At 40.3% G+C, this 25,654-nt stretch overlaps 1 protein-coding gene across 7 annotated transcripts in view; it reads left to right on the forward strand.

The window, feature by feature from the left end:
* The window catches only part of terb1 (telomere repeat binding bouquet formation protein 1), a 108,206-nt gene that overhangs the window by 67,399 nt on the left and 15,153 nt on the right, over positions 1-25,654 (forward strand). For all 7 annotated transcript variants that reach the window (XM_069902034.1, XM_069902030.1, XM_069902032.1 and 4 more), the window contains 4 exons: positions 4,800-4,964; positions 7,587-7,700; positions 22,893-22,993; positions 25,086-25,289. In XM_069902034.1, coding sequence (XP_069758135.1) covers positions 4,800-4,964; positions 7,587-7,700; positions 22,893-22,993; positions 25,086-25,289 — 584 coding nt within the window. The remainder of the gene's footprint in view (positions 1-4,799; positions 4,965-7,586; positions 7,701-22,892; positions 22,994-25,085; positions 25,290-25,654) is intronic.

Consider the following 25,654-nt stretch of genomic DNA (forward strand, 5'->3'; position numbering starts at 1 on the left):
ATTGGAGGAATCTAATAAAAAAACTAAAGAGACACAAGAACTACTAGCTCAAAAAATAGATACAATGGAAAATTATAACAGAAGAAATAACATAAAGATAGTGGGCCTTAAGGAAGATGAAGAAGGCAAGAATATGAGGGAGTTTATAAAAGAGTGGATCCCTAAGACCCTAGGATGTCCAGAACTACAGCAAGAAATGGAAATAGAAAGGGCACATAGAGCATTGGCCTCTAAACCACAACCACAACAAAAACCAAGATCTATTGTAGTAAAATTCCTAAGATATACTACAAGAGAAAAGGTACTGGAGAAGACAATGGAAAAAGTAAGAGAGGGCAACAAACCAGTGGAGTATAAAAGGCAAAAAATCTTCATTTATCCAGATATAAGTTTTGAACTCCTAAAGAAGAGAAAAGAGTTCAATACAGCAAAGGCAATTTTATGGAAGAAAGGGTATAAATTTATACTAAAGCATCCAGCGGTATTGAAAATATTTATTCCAGGACAACAAAACAGACTATTCTCGGATCCAGAAGAAGCACGAAAATTTGCAGAACAATTACAAAATAGACTGAGGGAGGAAGACGGGTAATGAGAGTTAAAATGATCACGATTGATATGGATGTGGGTAAAGACAAAAATAGACTGAGGGATGAAGACGGGTAATGAGAGTAAAAATGATCACGATTGATATGTATGCGGGTAAAGAGGTATAAGAGTGAATAGAGACAATGAGCATACGTGAATGTATCTGTACTTAGAGGAAAATATAGATAGTATAGACAAGAATTAATAAGGGAAGGTAATGGAATAGAGAGAATAAGGAGGGAATTAAAAGAGTGACCTTTGTGACATATGAAAAGTGAAATCTTTTCTGGGGGGGGCGGGGTGGGGGGAAATAGCGGTCACTGCAAAATCAGTTGACGCTTGCGAGTGGATTCGCAAATCCAAATGGAGAGGGGAGATGTGGTTGTCCGACAAGGGATAAAGGACAACTCAGGAGGGGAAGGGGAGATTGGGGATAAATAAGATAGAAATAGGAGAATAAGGAAAATGTTGGATGTTGTAGGAATGTTGTCTTATAAAGAGTTGAAAATAAGAAAACAGAAATGGAAAAGGAGGAAAGGTAATGATGGAAAAACGGAAAGAGAAGATAAACAAAATATAAAAGGACTACGCTGAACTATATGACTTTAAATATTAATGGAATACATAACCAAATTAAAAGGAAGAAACTACTAAATTTAAATGAATAAATGTATTCCATTAGAAAAAATAACATATAGGTTAAGAAATAATATTGAAATATTCGAACAAGTATGGGAGCCTTACATTAAATACAATAGCGAAAACCTACCGGGGACAAACATTACCTAAGTTGATGGAAGGAGAAGGAAAGAAAAGAATGGACTCAGTAGAATTTCTGGTGTATTTTTGTTGAATGACAACATTGTCTGACTGGCTTAATGCAACCTAGATTGTATACCTAAAATGGATGAGAGGGGGGGGGTGGGGGAGAAAAAGTCACTGTATATGTGTGAAAAAGAAATAGTGTATATCATGGCTAATGTGATTTATGGTGTGAAAAATAAAATTTTTTTAAAAAAAACCATTCTAGTTCTGTAAGAATTTTCAAATTCAGGTTTATTGTCACTGTGCCTTGGGTATAGTGAGAAGAGTTCTTCTGTGAGCAGTCTAGAAAGTCAACTCTAACGTGCACATTCCTGATCAAAGTAGAGAGGAAAGAACACAATTATAGATTAGAGAGTAACAATAAAAAGATCCATTTGTACCAAGCAAGAACAGCATAAGAGCTCTTTTGTGGCATTCATTCAGTAACCTGAAAACTGCAATGAAGAAACTATCTTTAAGCCAGTTGGTGCAAAATTTCACATTATTGAGTCTTCTCGCCAATGGGAGGAGGAAGAAATTGTATCAGGGTGGGGTGGGTTATTCAGTTTGTTAGCTGTCTTTCATAGGCAGTGAGATTTGAAGATGGAGTTGATGAAGGGAGGGAAAAATTGTGTGATGTTCTCAGCTGCATTCACCTTCTTCTGATCTTGGGCAGAGCAGCTCCTGTACCACAGTGCAATGCATCCAGCAAGTATGCTTTAGATCAGCCATTCGCAACGGGAGCCTCAGCTTATTTAAGTAAAGCCTTGTAGAGCTCGTCGAAAGAACCAAAGACTTGTTGATCCAAACCAAGGCTTTTATTAGCAAAAGACAGGAGCTCTTCACAGGTGGCCGACCAGTCCGGAATGATCCGACCTGGCTAGGGACACAACCCTTTAAGGCCCAGACAATAGGTGTGGCTTAGCTCTCAGCCAATCGCTGTAAGCACAGTCTAGATACAGTAACTATATACACTGTTGGACTTCTGTATGGTCCATAGGTGTGGTTTCCAGAAAGCCAAGGCATAGTGATAGATCTGTACTCTCACAAGCCTGTTTTCTTTTCACCTCACATAACAAATATTTTTTTAGGTTTTTTTATATAGTCAGTAGGAGAGAAGTACAGAAGAAACCAAAACCAGGAAAGGGAGCCCTGTCCTGGTTGGGCGGTGGGGGGGGCATAGTTGAGAATGGCTGCTTTAGATGGTGCTCCTGTAGAAGCTGTTAAGGGATGAGGGGGCATGCTGAACTTCTTTAGTTTTCAAAGAGAGTCATCAATATGCTTTCTTGATCTCAGACACAATAGTTGGTCCATGTCAGGTCATTGAAAATGTTTACTCCTAGGAACTTGAAACTATCTGCTGTTCCATGTCTGCCTTTAATGTGGACTAGAGTATGTGCTCTTTTGTACTTGCATATTTCAATGAGATTGCCTAGTTTGAGAGAAAAAAGGCAAAGTATGCCTAATCTTCTCATTAATGGAACAATTTCCCCTATCCCACTGATCAATCTAGTGAATTATTTTGTAGTGAGAGGGGTCCTCTCTGTTAAATCTTTCCAACATAGTTAGAGTCTCACTTCAAATGCACATTACCCTTATGCCAACTGTGATGAGAGTGACACGATTGCCCTCCTATTTGTGGACTGCATTTACAAAGAAGGTCTGGAAAAGAATGCAAGGGTTCTTGTCAAGGTTCATCCTGAGCAGCTGCAAGCAGAGGATTCTCTGATCTACAGACTATTCTCAGAGATGCATTCCAAGCCAAACCAAATGTCTTCCAGTGCAACAAAATATCATAAGTGAACGCTCCCAACCAGTACATTCCATATTGCGGGAATACATGCTAAGGGACACTGAATCTTGGGGCAGCCAGTGCAAAGGATTTGTGGAGGAGAAGTGCTGGCTAAGAATTCTTCTGCCACAGGTCATTGAGGGGATAATCCTGTATAAAAGCCTCTCAAACACCAGAAGTTTTGTATCACCCAAAGGGGGTCACGTTGGTGGCACTTGTGCTTTGTATATGGAATGTATTTACTTTACGAATGTATTGGACCCCCTGCAATCTGCTGCTGGGGTTTGGCTGGTTTAGCCTCTGCTGTTGCGGCCTATGGAAATGGGCCGCTCAGCTCACATGTCATCTGTTCGATCACCGCGTTCAATGGCAATAAGAGTGTTGGTTTTTTGGAGGCCAGCCCCTGCACTGTGGAGCCAGATGAGTGACCGGCTGGCTAAAATCCAAGTGGGCCGGTTTTATTTAGCCAATCAACTGTGAAGGTCTCCTCCATGCCGCCGATATCCAACATGCAGGTGGAGCCGTTATGTCTGATGACAGAGAATGGCCCTTCATAAGGCTGCTGGAGGGGTGGCCGATGAACCCCCTGTTGTAAAAATACGTGCCCATAGTCCATAAAGATTTTGGGTACAAAGGTTCTGACTTGGCCGTGGCCCCTGGGCTACACAGGGGTCAGTGTGCCTAGGTGCTCATGCATGCAAGACAAAGTTGCCGCCCCAGAAAGATCTGAAATATCAGGCAAGAAGTGTGGCCATCATAGAGAGCGAGCATGTCACTCATGAGTGCGGAAGGGGCCCTGTCCCCCAAACCATCTATATGCAATAGTCGGACCATGTGCTTGTGCTTCGAAAGCCCAAAAGTGCAGGTTAGTAGCTCCTTGATGGCCACATACTTCCCTTCCTCCTGGAGCTGCTGAAGGAAGTTGATGATCTGGGCTGCAGAGACCTGATCGAGGGCACTTACTACGTAGTAGTAGCACATGTCATCGTCAGAGATCTGGCAAATGGTGAACTATGCCTTGGCTTTCTGGAAACCACACCTATGGACCATACAGAAGTCCAACAGCTTCAATTATACTGTGTTGATTGCAGCTGATCTCCCATCATTGAGTCCAAAGCACCTTTTGGAACAGTTGGGGTCACCACTACAGCACACTGCTAGTTATAGCACAGGGTTATTGCTTGAAGAAAGAGGCTCACACTGAGAGAGTGCAGTCGACACTGAGTTTATTTGGCTATCTGCTCTATAGGCTGACTGCCACTTTACCACGGGTGTGGCTTGTGATCATCCAGCCGTGGATTGGTCGCCTTGTGATCTGCTGGCCCAGATTGGACCCCCTCCCATCCACTGCTGGCGAATGGCTGGTTTAGCCTCTGCTGTTGTGGCCTATGGAAATGGGCTGCTCAGCTCACATGTTGTCTGTTCGATCGCCATGATCGATGCCCATTTCCTGTGTCAGCCTGTGAAGTAGGCCGCGGGCTGCTACAGTATATTGATTTCTAACCTTAATAATGTTCCTGTACGAACAAATTAATCTTAAAATTATGATTCGTGGAAGGTGAATGGTGAACACATTTTGAAGGATACTCAAGCTTATTTGTTTAATCCCCAATAGGCTGTTTGACTGTTGCAGCATCTTTAAATAGTCGGAATTTCAGCAAGATTCTTAAGTCTTGCCCCAACAAATGTGATCGACATAAAGTGATACAAGAATGTGAGGAAAGATACAAAAAGGAGCTTAAGAAGACCCTAGCCAGTGATATTGATAAGCTTGACAAAAGTAAGTAATCGGTTTGTCATTCTGTTATTCCTTAAAATGGCTGTAGTCTGTGTACCTCAATGTTTAGTTAGAGTTTTGAGTAGGATCCTTGATCAATTTGTCAATGCCAACTAAGTTGTCTACCTAAACTATCCCTCTTGCTATGAATAATAAACGTAGTAATCATGCCAGCTTTTACCACTTTCTCTGGCACTTCTCTGTGAAGAAGTTGCCCCTTGGGTCCCTTTTAAATCTTTTCCTTCTCACCTGAAATTATGCTCTAGTTTTAGATTTACACTTGTTCAAAGGCTATGACTATTTACATTGTTTATGCCCCTCATGATTTATAAACTTGTATCAGGTCCCCCTTTAGCCTCCTATGCTCCAGGGAGAAGAGTCGCCAGCCTTCCAAGTCCTGGTAACATTCCCGTGAATTATTTGTGTACCCTTTCCAGCTTAATATTTTTACAGTCAAACTGTCACATGTGCATGCAATCCAGTGGGAAGATAGGAACCATTAGAAAAGATTCTCAGTGATTAAATACATTGTTTCTCCTTAAACCTGTTTTTTTTTATTTGGCCCATGCATACTCTTAAGCATTGAAGTAGATAATTAGAATTTGTCCCTGCTCTCTTCTCTAAATATGGGTATACTGTTCAGTATAGGGTTACTTGAACACAATCACTGTGATACTGCAACAGTCGATCTGATAACTGAGACGGACACTAAGTGACTAACGGGCAGGTAGCGTATATAGCATGGATATACTGGACAAAGGGATGATTCACGTCCCGGGTGGGAATTTTCCGTTTTGTGGTGGCTCACCACTAGGCAGGCAAACTGGCCCTGCTTGTAAAACACATGGCGAGGAAGCCAGCCAAAATGGTGCCGTCGGGGGTGTATCCTTCCTCCCAGCACGGGGCTCAGAAGGCCGCATTGGGGGAACCATGTGACGCCTGGGTGACGTCAGCACCCTCCAGCGTGGTTCTCAGTCAGGTCCGGGCTGGGAGTATAAGTACAGCCCAGCAGCCTGCAATAAACTAGTCTGCTCACTGAGCTCAACCCATCTGGTTGTGTGTGTGTTATTGCAGGAGAAGTGGAGCTGCTGCTACAATTTTATATTTTTGGATTGCGGTTGACAACAGGTAAGTGAAACTGCGGATGAGGGGGAACCATTGTATATGACCATTGAGTGATGTGTTCAGTTTTTATCTCCTTAGCTTAGGAAAGATGTTCCTGGTATGGAGAGAGTTTAGTGAATCTTCACAACACTGATTTCTAGGTGTTGGGTTTATATTCCGTAGGGTTTAAAAGAATGATAGAAAAACTCCAAAATTCTAACAAGATTGGATAAATTAGATGCAGAAAGGGAGAGTCCAGGACCAGGAACAATAGTCTTAAGGATTAGGGATAAGCCATTGAGACAATGAGAAGTTTCTTCTTATACCAAATAGTGAACCTGTGGAATTCTCTGCCATTGACAATAGTTGAACCCAGCATTAAATGCAGTGGCTCGCCGGGGTACAAATATACCTGATTTATGGAAATCTAACTTTGTACAAATTCTCCCATACATTTTTAAAGCATTTACAAGATGGTAATTTTATTAATACATTTCCTGGTATTAGCAGTTACGTCGAAGTCTGACTCCCAGCTAAATATCGCAGAATGGAATATAGAAATACAGAGTTGCATTCCCCTGGAGAAAATCACCTACAATTTGCAGAAGAGATGTGGCACATTTGTTGAGGTGTGGCAACTGTATCTGAGGCACATTGGTGCACAGATATAATTCACACCCCCTCCTCTCTCCCCCTACCCCCCACAAATAAGAGGAAAAAAGAACAATCCGTCCCAGCAGGTAAAGGATTAAGAGTATGAAATGAGAAATGTGGTGCAGACGACATGTGTTTTTGCCCCTACCTATTTTTATTTAATATCCGAGGTCCTCTAGTTTTGAGGAGGGTTGTTTTCTTTGTCGGTATTTAGGTGGTTTTTATATATCTGTATTTTTATATTTTGGTACAGTACAATTCCAATTATCTGAAAAGGTGATACATAGCTACAGAAAACAGATGTTCTGTCACAGAGAAATCAGATTACAGATAGTTCTCAGGAATGGATCTTTTGGGTAACCCATGGAATACCTGCATGTACAAAAGTGAGCTAGATACTGTTCATAAGGCAGGGAGGATCAAGTATATAGAGCAATAGAGTATAGAAACAGGCCCTCAGGCTAATCTTGAGTTCCTGCTGAACAATGTGCCCTCCTGTTTTAGTCCCTCTTGCACGCATTAGGCCTATACTCCTCCAGTACCTCCATCCATGAGTTATCCAAGTGTTTCTTAAAGGAAGTTCTTGTATCTACTTCCAACACTTTGTCTGGTAGATCATTCCATATGTCCTCCACCCTCTGAATGAAGAGCTGTCCCTTTACAGCCCTTTTAAATCGCAAACTGGAATGATATACTTAATTTGGATTACCAGCCATGTTCACAGTGAATAACAAAGAAGGGTTGAATGGTCTACTGCTGCTTTTATTTTCTTTCTAAATTATGATAAGTTTGGAGAATTCATGATTCTGATCAATTTTATCAATGATTTTCAAGTGTGTTGTAATATTGTAGTATTTTATTTTGCAGAAATTATTTTGACTCCCATCAAACGGAATACATCTTGCATTATGGATTTCCAAACACAGCAAACAGATACTGTAAACTTGGCTAAAACATCCATGAAAAAAGACAATGTAAAAAGTGAGTAAGGTTCTTCCTCCTCGGACCTTGATAATACTTTAGAGGTCTGCAATTAAATTCATTTCAAGTAACCATTCCATTTTAAGCAACCATGTCGTTTCAGGATCAAGTTGATTGTCTTGAATGTGTCACAAAAGTTTTTTTTGCAGCAGTATTATACATTACAGTTGCAAAATTGCTATAAATTACAATTCCTAAATACAATATTTAAAAATAAATAATTAGTGCAAAAAGAGAAAGAAAGTGAAGTAGTGTCAATTAGTTCATTGTCTGTTCAGAAATCTGATGGCGGAGGGGAAGAAGCTGCTTTTGTAATATTGAGTTTGTGTCTTCAGACTCCTGTACCTCCAACCTGATAGTAGCAATGAGAAAAGGGCATGGCGTGGGTAGTGAGGCCTGAGGATAGAAGCTGCTTTCTTGAGACACCACCTCTTAAAGATGTCCTTAATGGAGTGAAAACAAATGCTCATGATAGTGCTGGCAAATTTAAGACCTTCTCTAGCCTTTTACTGTGCATCGGCACCTCTTCACCAGACAACGATGCAAGCAGTCAGCATGCTCTTCACGGTACACCCTTAGAAATTTCCGAGTCTTTGGTGACATAACAAATCACCTCAAACTCTGAACAAAATATAGCTACTGGACTTCTTCAGGATTGCATCAACATGATAGCCCCAGGATAAATCTTCCGAGATATTGACACCTGGGAATTTGAAGTTCTTAACTTTCTCTACTGCTGCTCCCTTGGTGGGGACTGGTTTGTGTTCTCCTGGCTTAAGACCCTGTACCTTGCCTGAAAGTGGTGATAGAGTTGTAAAGAGAGGTTTTGGCACATTGCCCTCCATAAATCAAAGTATTGAGTACAGGAATTGCAAAGATATTGCCAGGACTTGATGAGCTGAATTACAGGGAAAGGCTGAAAAGGTTAGGACTGTATTCCCTGGAGTATTGGAGGATGAGGGGAAATTTGATAGAGGTATACAAAATTATGAGCAGTATAGATAGTGTAGATGCAAGCAGGCTTTTTTCCACTGAGGTTGAGAGAGACAAGAACTAGAGCACATGGATTCACATTGAAAGTTTAGGGGGAACATTAGGGGGAATTTCTTCACACAGAGAGTGGTGGGAATATGGAATGAGATCCCAGCTGAAATCGTGAATGTGGGCTCAGTTTTAAATGTTAGGAAAAATTTGGACTGGTACATGAATGGTAGGGGTATGGAGGGATATGGATTGGGTGCAGCTCAGTGGGACTAGGTAGATAGTTAACACTGGTTAGAAGGTCCAAAGAGCCTGTTTTCTATGATAGAAGGAACAATTGTTAAGAGTTCGTCTTTGAAATGCAATGATAGATAGAAATGTAGATATAAACAGGTTATTCAGCATTGTCTGCAACATGTAATGGAAGATAGTTTTATTCTTTGGCCACTCAAGGTCTTTGAGGTGGCTGTTACTATTCAGTAGGTAAAAACCAATGAAAGACCATTGTCCTTCAGATGTTTACCCTAGCCTTATTCTTTCAAATGCTTCAGTGAATTTTCCTAAATTGGTTTTCGTCAGATATTTAACATAGCCCTATTTTTCTGTATGGTTCAGTGAACCTTAAGCATTCGTACACACACACACACATATATCTATCTAATTTATATATAATATATATATATATATATATATATATATATATAAATTACACACACATACTGTGGTGTGTGTAATATATTTTTAATAAATATTTTGGCAAATGCCAAAGAGTTTTCCTTGCAATCCTGTAGATTAACGCCACTCCAGCAAGGAGCATGTTGATAGTAATACAAACTGATTTGGAATGATGCCATAGTGTTGTTACATTCCCAATTTAAATGAGATTATATAAGTAGTTGATCTAATGGCAAGAGCCATGGGTTACATGTCATCATGGAACCTGCAAAGGATAGTGATGAATTGTCTGCTTCTCTGCTTTCTTGATGACAGTCATGACTTATTTTATCTAAGATCTCTTATATGCATTGATCTGCCAAAATTGGTCATGCTTTAGGGTGACATGTTTTTAATGAGCAGGTTTGAATTCATCATCCAACAGGTGCTAACTACCTTTCTGGTCACAATAACTTCCCCTTTACGCTTGACTCCAGTGCAGTTGGTCTTTGGGTGTTTAGGCAGAGATGTCCTTGACAACCAAGAAAAATCCAAATACATTGGTTGTTGGCATTTTTTAAGATGTCTTGAGCTCTCGCTACTCACCATATATTCTTCAGATAATGGGTTTCCATTGGAGGATAAATTCAGCTCTGATCCTCATGGCCACTTTCTTGAAACTTTAAAACAATCAATTGTTTTTCTCATGTAACTGAAGTGAAAGAGGCATTGTATGCATCTCCTTAGAGAGTAGTTGCTAGGATCATTCATGTACATTCAGCATTAAAGCATTTGGATATTGATTTTCCATTTCCACTCAGAAACATTGAAGGAATAGGTAATATATTGAACATCATAAGATGCTGTGGGTATAAATTTGAAGAGAGCTGTGCATAAATTAAAGTGTTTCATAGTGAGCTTTTAATTCTCGTGGTGTTGAAAACTTCTTGCTCTCTTCCCACTGAATTTTTCTTTTGGAAAATTAAAAGCTAATTAATTCTCCAATTTATTCAACATGAAGAACCAAGATTAAAATCACTTTTAAAGTTTTGGTTTTGGGGAAAGGCAAAATTAAAGTTAAAAAAATGGCAGAAGTACAAAGAAAAGAGAAATGTGTGAGACAATTGCAAAGATATGTGAGGTGCAGTATGTTGAAAAGAGGAAAATGGTTTAACATGAGAGTATATCTTGTCTCATTTAGGTGGATGTTTGTTAGCCAGTTTGACCAGCAAGAAGGTGTTGGTGTCATGGGAAAGGCAAAAGAGAGAATTAGATTTACTGGAGAACATGATGCATTTAGCGGAAAAAGTGACATTAGAGAACTTGCCTGAGCATGGTGAGGGACTATTTAGAGGATTTTTCTCCAGTTTGGAAGCCAATTTTAATTTGGCAGGAGTGGGGAGTATGTTCTGTGATGTACTTTTTGGAGATAAAGAATCTTGTTTCTTTTCTTTATGCAGATGACAGTTTTGGATCTATCCCTTAGAGAAGTGATTTTTAATATTCTTCACAAAATGGTTCACTCACAGGAACCAATAAAAATAAATTCTCTCATCTTTTGACTGGAATTTATATAAGGAGTGGAGATAGCAACCTAAAATTCTACCAGAATGTAAATAAATATGAGTTTCACAGGTTTGGTGGAACTTAATAGGGGCTGAAGAGGTATAGATCAGTGGTATTCAAACTTTTTCTTTCCTTTCACATACCACCTTAAACAATCCCTCACTAATCACAGAGCGCCTATGGCATAGGGATTACTTAAGATGGTATGTGAGTGGAAAGAAAAAGTTTGAAAACCACTGGTGTAGACTTAGAGCTATAGGAAAAATCTAAAATACTTCATGAGTAATTTACATCTGTGTTTAATGAGGAATGTGTCTATAAGATAACAGTGGTAATAATAGAGATAATAAAACAATATATGGTGTGAAAATTAATAGGCATTTCCCTTGGATGTGCCTGGTGTAACTGGAGAATTGCAGGACCAAATCCAAGTGGCGGGTTTCCTACGGTGAATAGTGCTGCACACTTGTCCGAGAGGTCAATCACATCCAAGGGAAATTGAATCCTGTGGCCAATGCCCTATCCAGACTAGAAGTTGAGGCTTTGCAGGCGGCAACAACTATCGATTTCAATGCAGTGGCCTGTACACAATGCACTAATTCTGAGCTAATTCACTACCACTAGAACGGCACAGGTCTCAAAGTGCGGCTGATGGTCTGTATAAATAGTTAAGGGACAGCCTTCCACAAATGATAGAAATGCTGGGCGGCGAGCTAGGTGGCCAGGAGTTCTCGTCCGAACATACTGTACCTCATTTGAATAAGGGACAGCACTCTTGTGGAGTGGAAGGAACATCCAATATCTCCACGTCTGAATCAACAAGAAATTGTTTACTAGAAAGGCAGTCTTTCAGGAAAAGGCAGTGGCTTATTCGCCAATGAACAGCAGTTGCCTCTACTTCTGGGCCTCATCTTTATGTGGGTGCAATTTGTGGAAGAGGCAAGGAGGTTGGTATGACCAAGCCACAGTGCCAAATTAATGCTATTTCCAGCATATGCATTGGCCGCCACTTCTACCTAGACCCTGACCTACACAATTAGATTTGGACCAGAAACGGATGATTCAGCTGCATTATTAAAGCTCGCCTTCCATCTTGTTGCTCCAGCTCAGTTTTTTATGCTTTAATGGTTGTTGCTGCAACCACCCCTAGCCATACTGCAGAGGTCGTCTCTGTGACAGTATTGGACGGTTTTGCAAGTTCATCGATGATGACGGATTGAAAGATGCCTATCAGGTGCCCCTAAACCTGCATAGGCATACACCAGAAGAAGTTCTGTTTCCAAACATTGTCTTCCATTGTCTTGTCTCCGGCCATCTCCACTGCATTTGTGATGGCCTCCTATCGCCGAGATTGTCATCTGCTAGCAGCTCCGCAATACAGGATTGATTGAAGGGTTGGGTTCGCTCCAGTATGGCTGCCTTAAACATAGTTTCATTGGGATTACCTTAAATATTTCTGTATAATGTGACCCGTATATAATGCGAACCCCCAATTTTTGAGCAGAAAAAGGGGGGGAAATTTTACCCCTGTGTATAATATGACCCCCCCCCTCTCCTCACCCGCCTGAGTCGCACTGGCGTCTCTCCGCTCTCCCACCTGGCCAGCCTCCTGAGTCCCGCTCGCGTCTCTCTGCCTAGTCGGCTGCCCGGGTCGCGCTGCCAACTACCGCACACCCACAGAAAAATTTTAAAATTTTACTCTCATGTATAATGAGACTCCTCCCTATTTTTGAGGGGAAAAGGGGGGATTTTTTTTGCATTATACACGGATATTTACGGTGAGTAGTGTATCTTCTCCCTCACAAGCGATCTGCTCCAGGATTGAAAACATTAGTTTGCAAATGGACTTCGAATTTGACCTCCTCAATGTTTTTAGTGTGGGGCATTTCCATCTTTGCCAGGAAGGTGCTGTGAAGTAACAGGGTCACCAGTTGTAGGAACAGCTAAACCAGGGGCGGGAAATCTTTCACCCTGCATGGGCTGGATGGTGTGTCACTGGTTGAATGGTGGGCTACACTGATGCTACCATAAATGAAATAAATACAGAAACACAGACATTATGTAATTTAAGTTTTTGATCGTCTCTGCTTGAAGTATTTAATGTACAATGTTTGAACAGAACTGATGATAATTTATCAAAAAACAATCCACAAAAAAAGTTCAAACATCGAAATCAACCATATTCCTTCCAAAATAACTACGATGACATCATAGTTTTTAAACATAAATGTTAACCTTTGGTCACACTGGACTAACCTCCACCCCAGCCTATGCCCACTCTTTCCACCTGCCTCCCTCCTTTACTTGAAGCTCCTCCCTGTCCATTCTGGGATGAAGTCGAATTAACCTCCTCATCCCAGAATGATTTCCTGCAGCACCGATGGGTTGTGGCCCGCTGACGCAGGGAAGCCCTGACTGCACCCACCAGTAAACAATGGCCGTCAGCATGTGGGATCCGGACAACAGCTTCACTCGTTTACCTGCTGGCGCCGCGTGGCTAGATGTTGTCACCACCTGTTACTTGCGAGCCGAGCCCACATGTTTCAAACTCAACAGTTGCCCGTTTGAAATCAGATCCCACTGCCCACCTGGCACGGCAGCGCTCGATTGTCCCACAATGCACGGCACTATGGTAACCAAACCAACTGCTTTTGCACAAGCTGCCAGTGTTGGCAGTGTTTAAAAAAAGTGTCACTAATTTCTGACCATTGATAAATTTCGATTTGGCCCTCAGGCTGTAGGTTATCCAACCTTTGCTAAATCTTGCCTCACAAATAAAGAGAATTCACACTATTCAGTCCAGCAAACAAATTTGCATCATTTATTTTCCATTTCTAACCATATCAAAACCCTCTGCCTGGCCTTCTCTACCATCCCCTGCACTACCCAATTCGTTCCTTACCCACACGTGACCGCGACGCTGTCCTTGCTCCCCACTTTTGGCCCATGCAAATGCATTTCCACACTCGAGCATCGCTTCCATTTCATCACCAGTAGTGACCTGCCCTACGCAAAGCCCACATGGGCATGTGGCCTCAACAAACCTTTGATCTTTCTGTCTTTTCAAGCACAAGAAAATTTAAACAAAAGTAGGCCACCTGGTCCTCACGCTTGCCCTGCCAGTCAGTCTGATTATGGCTGACTTACTTCATGTAATGTGCGTCGAAAGAACTAAAGACTTGTTGTTCCAAACCAAGGCTTTTATTAACTAAAAGACTGGAGTAGGTCGACCAGTCCAGAATGACCTGGTCTGGCTAGGAGCAATCCTTTAAGACCTGCCAGTAGGCGTGGCTACACTCTCAGCCAATCACAGTCATCCTACACTACCATCTGTACATATGTACATGTACACATTGGTGATAGAATCTGTACTATCACACTTCAGGTGTCAACTCTTCTGTGCCTATTTTCCCTTAATTGCTTAATCTTTCAAAAATATATCTACTAAACTTTTAATACTTCAAATTATCTACCCTCTATAACCTGTTGAGGTGGAGAATTCCGGAGACTCACCACTCTCTGCAAGAAAAAATGACTGTATCTCAGTTTTGAATAACTGTTCCTGTATCTTACAGCTCCGTCCCCCTTATTTGAGACTCTCTCTAGTGGAAACATTTCAATATCTACTGTTGGATCATATGTGTGTTCAGCAATATCACCCCTGATTAAACAAAACTCTAAAGAATACAGATCTAACTTCTTTTATTTTGTAATTCTTTATTTATCGCACTATGAACCATATCAACCAATATATTTACAGATGCATCTCTTTAAATATTCACAGTGACATTTTCTCTTTTTTCCCCCATCCCTCCCTTCCCCCCTTCCCACCCCCCCACCAAAAACAGTAAATATTGGACATATAAAATACAATAAAACAATATCTTTATACTAAAGGAATACAAACAAAAAAGACATTTCATCTACTTAATCACATTAAATCTGATCGTGTTTATCTTCTTACCATTTTAGGTGGTGGTGGTCCTTGGCCGACTCTTTCTGTTCTGTTCCATAGATGGTTCCCAGGTTTTTTCAATCATTGTAACTTTGTCTTTTAAATTATATGTGAGTTTTTTTTCCCGATGGGATACACTTAAACTTGGTTATATATTCCATTAATGTTTATATTCATATGGTCCAACGTGGCCATCTTATATCTTTATTTTCATTTCCTTTCCGCCTCTTCACCACCTCCATCCCTTTTTTCCATTACTGCTTTTTAAGTTTTCCTTTTTAATCTCAATATATGACAACGCAGATCTAACTTCTTTAGCCAATTTCATTTTCCTCTATGTGACTATTGAATGTCATTTTCCAAATTTGTGGCCATCTAATCAAACTTTAAAATCAATATTTCTCTTTCCAACCCCAGCCTCACACTTAATGAGAAAACATGCCCCGATGATGATGTCAATGCTCTATCAATCTCACATCAGCTTTTCATGCCAACATCTCCTCTGTTGTTCAGCTGAATAAGGCTACGATTGCTTCCAGTTTCATTAAACATGCTGATATGTTGGAGGAACTCATCTGGTCTTCAGCATCTATAGGAGACAAAGATATATCGTCGACATTTCAGGCCTGAGTCCTTCTTCAAGGAAAAATCAGAAAAGGCAGGAGCAGGATATATCAGAAAGTCACAAAATTCAAACAGTGGGGGAGGAATCCAGATTAACAGAAGGTGTTAATCAGATTACGATAAGGGACTAGGTAGAATTGATCATGTCTGTGCAAAAGGAGATAGGGAATGGAATGATGACAGGAGGGGGGGTAGTGGGAAGAAATGGGGTGGAAGGCTTTTTTTAAAATGAAAACCAGAGATCGATATTAATGCCATCGAGTTGGAGGCTGCCCAGTTGGACGATGAGTTGTTCCTCCAATTTACAGGTGGTCTTAGACTGGCAGTACATGAGACCATGTCGGCAAGGGAATGGGATGGAGATTGAAATGGGTAGCTTCTGGGAGATCCACGCTATTGCGGTGGGCAGAGAAGAGGTGCTCAACAAAGCGATCTCCCAGTCTGTGTCCAGTCTCTCCGATGAAGAGGAGACTACAGTGGCAGCACCGGATGCGGTAGATGATCCCTGCAGATTCACAAGCGAAATGTTGCTTCACTTGGAATGACTGTTTGGGGCCCTGAATGGTGCTGAGGGAGGAGGTGTGGCCGCAAGTGAAGTGGTCACAGGGGTAGGTCCCAAGAGGGAGAGGGGAAAAAGGGAGAGTGAGAGAGGCAGAACAAGAGGAAAGGAAACGGGGAGAAAGGGGGGGGGGGTGGTTTTGTATCAACAAAAATAGTCACAAACGGTAAAATTCTGATAAATGCAAATTGTTCTCAGACTTACTGCAATAACTGTGTCTTAAATCCCTGATTGTTATTAGGTGTGGTTGCAAATGTGCCTGGAATTCTGTACTTTTTAAATCAAAGTTAGCTTATTTTACTTACCTCAGTGTATCTAGGCCAACTATAATGTTGAAACTACAGTTAACTTAATAGACTTCAAACTAAAAATTAAATCTTACAATTTACATTAATTTAAATTTCATTGATGGTGTTGCTTAACCTACAAAAAAATACTTATCTATTCAGTTTTTGAAATTATTTCTATTGCCTCCTTTGATCAAACCTTTACCTTTTCTTTGTCCTTAATATGTCTTTTCTTAACAGATACACAGAATATCCTTAGTAACCATCACAAGTACTAGTCAGTAGGCTGTGTTTATTGGGTTTTATCACCAAAAAAGATAAGAAAGAAAAAAAGCATGATCATTTATGCAACCTTTGTAATTACGATAAAGTAATTGCATCTCAGATAATTTCGTGATATCAAAAAGGTCAGATAAATTTGTGAGAGAAGTGATCAAAAATTACAAAGTAAACTGAATAAAATATACCCTGGATGTTCTGAAAATAAGCTGAAAGAATGAATTTGAAAGAAACCCAGGGTTTTTAAATTCAACGTTACAACATTTAAATAGTTTCAGAGATTTTATGAGCAAGGCCAGCAAAATGCTAAACTGGACAGCTGAACAGTGGAATTCAAGTTGGAGGGAAATGTGCTCAAATAGTACAAATTAAGCATTTGGTTTAGTTCAGATTGCCGAAGAGTATGAAACATTCAGGCTGGAAATAATGCAATAAAAGAACCATCATTGCTAGAATCTAAAGACTATTCGGATGAAAGGCCATGCAAGTAACATTACATTGTCAAATTATGCTTTGGAATCAAAAACCGAACTAGGGATCTATGGAGCTAATTTTGCACAGAATATTTTGTGAACATGACAATAAGTTGAATCTAGAATTAAAAAAGAATGATAAAATGTATAAATGATCAAATCAAGTGATCGATATGCAAAATGAATTCATGTTAAAAATAGTGTATCCAAAATCCTGGAACTGGAAAACTTGCATTCCTATTTCAAAATCTCAAAAGCGTCATGAAATCTTTGCAGTCAATGAAGTACTTTCGCAAATGCAACATAAAGTTTATACTTCAAACTGTAATGAGGCAATTATCCATCTATATATTCTTTTAATTTTTGGTGTGAAGACACAATGAAATAATCCTAATATTTCTGGAAATAGTGCAATGAAATCTCTTGGCTCCACCTGAGTAGTCAGGCCCTGGAACTAGTCTCAATCAAACTGCAGTACTTCCAATTAGTATGGGATATATATTTAATTCCTGACTAATACTTCAAGCTAGTGATGCTCGATGTCAGGAGCACAGATTCCATTCGTTACAGATATATTCTAAATGTTTGTGTTCCTTTGGCCATTTAAATTGCTTTCTACAGGTTTACTGTTTCTTTCATTAATCAAGGGGAGAGGAAGAACATCTGTTAAGAAGTGTCTTTGAACTTGACTGAAAATAATGCCCTTGAACTGTCACACTGTAGGTCAGCCTGAAGTGGTTCCTTAGCTCTTGCTATTATGTGTGATATAACCTTGATTTAACTGCAACGAAGAGTATTTTAGAAGCAGAAGTACTAGCCCCGTAAAATGAGCTTGGAGAAATTCAATGGAAATGACAGGGGAGCAGGTGGTCATCAAGGCTCAGCTGGCCAGCTGAAAAAAACAAAATGAAATGCTTCTCGCTAAAACGCAAATTATAAATAATGCTGATGCACTTCATGGCCTTTAACCTTTTTAAATGATTATGTTACATCTACATAGCTATAATGTTTTGTACTATTTTCTAATTATTTTTCGGATCATTATAGATTATGCAACCAAAAAAAGACAATAAACAAAATCACTTCACAAATAGAAACAGACTAGGAAACAGAAACTAGCCACGAAGGACAGGAAAGGTTTTCTAAAACTGTTTGTGAAGATGGATCCTAATAAAGCTTTTAAACTAATAGAGAGCAGAGCAACATGGCAGGATTTCTGGGGAGTGAGGTCAGATTAGGATAAGAATACAAGGAATGGATTACAAGATGGATTCAGCCATCTTGCCCACAAGCCTGCACCACTATTCAAGATGATTATGGCTGACCTGGCTCAAGTCCTTAATTCCCTTGTCTTTCAAAAATATATCCACCTCCAGTTTGAACATTTAAGAAGCATCTGGAGAAGTACTTAAATCACCAAGCCTAGTAGGTTACTGAGCAAATACTGGAAAATTAGAGAATGGGGGTGACATGGATACGGTGGGCTGAGGGGCCTACTTCTGTGCTGTGTCATTCCATTACATGACATGATATGAGTTTATTGACATATACATGTACAAATTCTCCGAATTTCGTACTTGTTGCATCCAAACAGATATGCAAGATGCACCAACAATAGTATACTGTAAAATAAATTGCCATAATATTTCCATGATACAGAAAAAGATAATAAAAATAAACAAATAGATCAATAAATATTTGCAGTTGCAGTTATAGATATAACATGCTTGGAAAACATGTGGGCATCAATAACTCTTGTGATTTAATCCACACTGCCTTTTAACCTAAGTGTTTTGAAACTTCATTTTCTCCCTACACATGGTGCTTTAAAGATGAAAATTGGACTCTGATTATGTCATTGAGGCCAAACTACAATTTAATCAAATATTTGCCATTGTGGCTTTTCCTCCATCCCAACCTGACAGTGAAAAACTGAGGTCAGAAGAAATGAAGAAAGAGAAAAATATAAAATAATAGTACAAGTTCGCATTCAGCCCTTTGACCCTGCTTTGCCATTCTATAAAGTCATGGCTGATCCTCTATTGCAATATTATATTCTCACTCTGTTCCCATAGACTTTATATCATTTGTGTCTAGCAGAGGAACCACTGACATGGTCTTTGCCCTCAGACAGCTCCAAGAAAAGTGTAGAGAACAAAACAAAGGACTCTACATCACCTTTGTTGACCTCACCAAAGCCTTCGACACAGTGAGCAGGAAAGGGCTTTGGCAAATACTAGAGCGCCTCGGATGTCCCCCAAAGTTCCTCAACATGATTATCCAACTGCACGAAAACCAACAAGGTCGGGTCAGATACAGCAATGAGCTCTCTGAACCCTTCTCCATTAACAATGGCGTGAAGCAAGGCTGTGTTCTCGCACCAACCCTCTTTTCAATCTTCTTCAGCATGATGCTGAACCAAGCCATGAAAGACCTCAACAATGAAGACACTGTTTACATCCGGTACCGCACGGATGGCAGTCTCTTCAATCTGAGGCGCCTGCAAGCTCACACCAAGACACAAGAGAAACTTGTCCGTGAACTACTCTTTGCAGATGATGCCGCTTTAGTTGCCCATTCAGAGCCAGCTCTTCAGCGCTTGATGTCCTGCTTTGCGGAAACTGCCAAAATGTTTGGCCTGGAAGTCAGCCTGAAGAAAACTGAGGTCCTCCATCAGCCAGCTCCCCACCATGACTACCAGCCCCCCCACATCTCCATCGGGCACACAAAACTCAAAACGGTCAACCAGTTTACCTATCTCGGCTGCACCATTTCATCAGATGCAAGGATCGACAATGAGATAGACAACAGACTCGCCAAGGCAAATAGCGCCTTTGGAAGACTACACAAAAGAGTCTGGAAAAACAACCAACTGAAAAACCTCACAAAGATAAGCGTATACAGAGCCGTTGTCATACCCACACTCCTGTTCGGCTCCGAATCATGGGTCCTCTACCGGCACCACCTACGGCTCCTAGAACGCTTCCACCAGCGTTGTCTCTGCTCCATCCTCAACATCCATTGGAGCGCTCACACCCCTAACGTCGAGGTACTCGAGATGGCAGAGGTCGACAGCATCGAGTCCACGCTGCTGAAGATCCAGCTGCGCTGGATGGGTCACGTCTCCAGAATGGAGGACCATCGCCTTCCCAAGATCGTATTATATGGCGAGCTCTCCACTGGCCACCGTGACAGAGGTGCACCAAAGAAAAGGTACAAGGACTGCCTAAAGAAATCTCTTGGTGCCTGCCACATTGACCACCGCCAGTGGGCTGATAACGCCTCAAACCGTGCATCTTGGCGCCTCACAGTTTGGCGGGCAGCAGCCTCCTTTGAAGAAGACCGCAGAGCCCACCTCACTGACAAAAGGCAAAGGAGGAAAAACCCAACACCCAACCCCAACCAACCAATTTTCCCTTGCAACCGCTGCAATCGTGTCTGCCTGTCCCGCATCGGACTGGTCAGCCACAAACGAGCCTGCAGCTGACGTGGACTTTTTACCCCCTCCATAAATCTTCGTCCGCGAAGCCAAGCCAAAGAAGAAAGAAAAGAAAGAAGCAATCTACCAACCTCATTAAGTATATGGCAAGTTGTCTTTATTTTTTAAATTAAATTTAGACATTCGGCATGGTAACAGGCCCTTCTGGCACACAAGCCCGTGCCACTCAAAACCCTAACCCACAACCCACGTACGTTTTGAGTGATGGAAGGAAACTGGAGCACTTGAAGGAAACATGCGATCACCGGGAGAACGCATGTACAAACTCATTAGCACTAGATTTGAACCGGGTCGCTGGCTCTGTGATTAAATGCTAACCTCTATGCTAACTGTGGCAGCCATGAGATACCAGTGCCTCAAAAAAATGGCAACATTTTCAATTATATTGTTTAATTTTTTAAATTACATTTAATGCAGGTACACATTATGTTCATCACATATATTTCTATTTTAGTAAATCTGCAATTAATCCAATAAAAAATGTTCTAATAATTTCATGCATTTTCAATGACAAACAAGACAGCGGTAGGATTTTGTGGAAGTGGGTGGCCCCAGAGTCTGGACAGTTCAATCTCATACTCATTTAGGGTTGACGGATACATTTATTTCTGTAGGCGTCTGACTATCGAGGTCAAATTGAGCAGCTTGTTTGAGATCAATTTCCAACAAAGCTGATTTAATTGAATGTGGGGTTTATTGAATTCCTATCCTTTGTACCACTAAATAAGAGTAAAGCAGAAATTATTCATATGCCAACAAAAATTAAATTAGTATTTTTTTATATTTAAAGATAGATTCAGCAAAAAAATCTATAATTACTAAGTTACTGGAATGCTTTAAGACTTCTATAAGGATTTTGCTGTAATTATAACTGAATATTATGGATTACATTTTTGTAGTTTTGAAAGACAGCATGAGCTTCTAAAAGTCAAGGTAGGAAATACTCGTATGATACTGCCAGTACACAGAGAGATATAGTGGTATATGTTCTGAAGGTGGTGAGACAGGCTGATGAAGAAGGTCTTTAAAATGGTTGCCTTTGTTGACAAGGGAATTGAGAACAAGGGTTGGGCATAATGTTGCAGCTGTACATGATGTTGGTAATATGGAGTATTGTGGGCAGTCCTAGTCTGCAAACTATAGGAAGGATGTCATTAAGCTGTAAAGGTTTAGTGAGAGAGAAAATATGTAAAGAGGGCCTGAGCAGCTTATTTTTCACATAGACAGTGCTGCAAGCTGTTGAGGCCCATAGAATTGTGACATTTAAAAGACATTTAGTCAGGGACATAGATAGGAAATGTTTCTCTGGATATGAGCCAAATGCAGGCCAAAGGAAATAGCTGCGATGGACAATTCGGGTGGCATAAACGAACCGAAAGGCCTATTTCCACGCTGTATGGTTCTTTGGTTCTATGAACCGAAGGACCTGTTTCCACGCTGTGTAGCTGTATGGTTCTATGCAGGCTGAAACATTGTTAATCGTGCTGACATTGGTTGAGTTCTGAACATTGTTCCAGTTGGCTCTGTAAAATAAAATTGTAGCATAATTAAAAAAGAACAATAAAATTCTTTGTAGTCTGATTCAATACCTCATCCAAAAGATGGTATCTCCAACAATACTACACTCACTTAGTTCTTCAATTGGGATACCAATTACCAGTCATTTGTTTCTTGAGACACAAGCCAGAACAAGTCTGCAAGGAAATTGAACTAGCTATTCAATGTCAACCTAAATCAGTTGGTAGCATGCTTCTCTACGAACATAAGAGCAGGAGTTGATAATTTTATCCTTTGAGCCTGTTCTGCCATTCAGTTATGTAAAGGTTAAAACTTTGTGATTTTGATTCATAGTTAAATTTGTGTCTATCCTTTTAAGAAAAATTATTGTTGGTAGTGTTACCATAGTGACTATGACGCCATATGTCTTAATATCCAGGAGGACGGAGAACTTGTATCTCCTTCTTCGAAGAATCATAACAGAGATGTGAGCTCGAGATACTTTCATCTTAATTCATCTTATTTTGTCTTAATTTCATTTATTTCTTCTATCTGTTTAAACTTGAATATCGTATCATTATACAGGATGCTTTGTTTACTCATCATTATGAAAAACTCAATGCAAAATGTTTATCTTCTTTATCAACGAATTAAACCTACTTAAAGCTTTATCTACAAAGTTTGGTTTATTGGATTAATAAAATAGTCATTTGGAATATCGTCACTCACGCTTCCTTGAAGATTATATGTTTTGAAATTTGGAAATACTAGAACTTGGAAAGTCTCATATAAGGTACACCAAGCTTTTTTCTTTGCAGATCAGAAATTCTGGCCACAAGACAGAAGAAACTTGTATACTCCACAGGTTTGCAATAAAACCACATTTCGTGATCATGTTTACTCCTTTGATGATGGCAAGGTTTGTTACATTTTTATGTAAATGCAAAACATTTCTTGTGGATTTTATAACCTTAGTCATCTTTGAAACAGATTAATAGATCATAGTGATTCCACCTGTGGAAGAGGAGCCAAGGTGTAAAAATCAACAGAAATGTCTGTTCTCTGATTCATTTTACCAAAATGCAAAGCTCACACTTATCTGAGTAAAATTCCATGGCATTAGTTATGAATATAATAGCTTCGGATGATATAGTACCATAAGGATGGGTAAGGCTTTACAAGTCATGTCACAAAGATATCACCAGGCAGACTCTAACCTAAAACATATAAAGAGCTTATAAGATTGGTTAACTGACAGAAGGCAGAGAGTCGGGATAAATGGGTGTTTTTCTGATTGGCTGATAATGGTAAGTAGGGGGCCACAGGGTTCGGTGCTGGGCCCATGGCTGTTCACCATTAACATTGGTGATTTGGAAGAGGGGACAGAGTGTAGTGTACCCAAGTTTGCAGATGATACTAAATTGAGTGGAAAAGCAATTTGTACAGAGGATGTGGAGAGGCTGCAAATGGATATAGTTAAGTTAGGTGAGTGGGCAAAGGTCTGGCAGATAGAGCACAACGTTAGTAAATACGAAGTCACCCACTTTGATAGGAAAAATAGAAGAGAAGATTATTATTTAAATGGTGAAAAACTGCAGCATGCTGCTGTGCAGATGGACTTGGGAGTGTTTCTGCATGAATCGCAAAAAGTTGGGTTGCAGGTACAACAGGTTATTAAGAAGGCAAATGAAATGTTGGGCTTCATCGCTAGAGGAATTGAATTCAAGAGCAGGCAGGTCATACTCTAACTATACAAGGTCCTGGTGAGGCCGCACCTGGAGTACTGTGTGCAGTTCTGGTCTCCATTTTTGAGGAAGATAGACTAGCCTTGGAGGCAGTCCAGAGGAGGTTCACCAGGTTGATCCCAGAGATGAGGGGGTTGACCCCTACAAGGAGAGACTAAATCGCCTGGGATTATACTCACTCGAATTCAGAAGAATGAAAGGAGATCTTATAGAAACATATAAAATTACAAAAGGGATAGATAAGATGGAGGCAGGAAAATTGTTTTCACTGGTAGGTGATATTTATGATAGCTTGAAATGCTTAAACTAGTTAGATAAATTCAGCACTGCATTCCTGAAGGGGTGAGGAAGGTGCTCAGTAACCTAGGCTGAATATGCAGTTCTATAGTAGGGTCACCCTGTTTGATGAGCAGATGATCAAATGATTTGTATTTGATTTAATTTACAGTACTTCTTTTCCTTTCAAGTTGCCACCTCCCCACTCTAGCTTTAAAACCAATTACTCGAGTTCCTATGATCAACTGTCATTTAAAAAAAAAGAATGTGGTGACTTTTTGGAATCTGCTCCCAGCGGATCCTCTCCTTCCATTCATGAAAATAAATGCTCTTGAGCTCTACTCTAACAATTACAGTTAAATCTACTTTTATGACCTTCAAAGTTTTAACCAAACTTATACTCTGTATTTTTGTTTTATTTTGCACGACCTGCAGTACTTAAGTAGGGGTAGATTTGCCTGGATAGCAGGCAAAATAAACTGTCTCTCACTACATGTGACAATAAAAAAATCTAATGATTTTCTGACAGTATATACATTTCAAATCTGAAAAAAAAAAAGTTTACCTTTAAATATGGTCTCATTACATCCTCCAAAGTACATCCCAGCCAATGGTTTGTTCTGGAAGTCCATTTTTTTGAAACATATGACAAACAATGTATTGGACAATCTGATTTGAAAAAAAAAACACGAGGTAAAGACAACTTCCTGATCCTCACCGAGCTGTCTTGTAAATCTCCCAACTTCCACTTTCTGCTGGTACAGGCAGGTGGACCAGAGTTTAGTATGAATGGCTGCACTTCCAGAAAATCAGCATTCCCTCAGATCAATAAATAATAGCCCTGTTGTGGGACTGAATCTCTCTTTCCATCCATCCCAGCAACAGGACAGATTGTGTGGGACTGGACTCATTTCTGAGCATGTTGTTGATTGTTGCCATTTTTGCAGCAATACAAATAGAACAAATAGTATTCCTCTCTTGCTATACTAGCATTCAGACACATGTAAATATGCAGTGGGAACAAGACAAATGAGGAAAAGAAGACAGCGTCAGGATTTCACAGAGAATGAAATTGGCTACCTGCGAGATGGAGTGTTGAAAATGGGTTATCATTGGAATTCTATTCTTTGGTCCTACCCATTCCAGAAAGGGCGAACCAACGTGGATCTGGCACACAAATATCGTAACTTACAGGTAAGAAAGAACCAGGAATTTGGGCTGTATGTACATCCTCAGAATTCCCATGGTGGCTCAGTGGGGCATTGTACTCAAGTGCTTTTCTAGCAATTTACACTAGCTTTACTCAGGTAGAATATAGGACAGCACAGCAATGGAACAGGCCCTTTGTTTCACAATGTCTGTGACGACCATGATCACATAATCTTTTCTGCTTGCACATGATCCATGTATTCATCCCCTGTCTGTTCACATGTCTGTCTAAATACCTCTTGTGTGTTGCCATCGTATGTGGCTTTTACCACCTCTGGCAGCATGTTCCAGGTACCAATCAGTAGGTGTAAAATATTTGTCTCAAAACTTCTTTAAATTTTCTCCCTCTC

Source organism: Narcine bancroftii, chromosome 10 (genome assembly GCF_036971445.1).
Source record: "Narcine bancroftii isolate sNarBan1 chromosome 10, sNarBan1.hap1, whole genome shotgun sequence".
NCBI lineage: Eukaryota > Metazoa > Chordata > Chondrichthyes > Torpediniformes > Narcinidae > Narcine > Narcine bancroftii.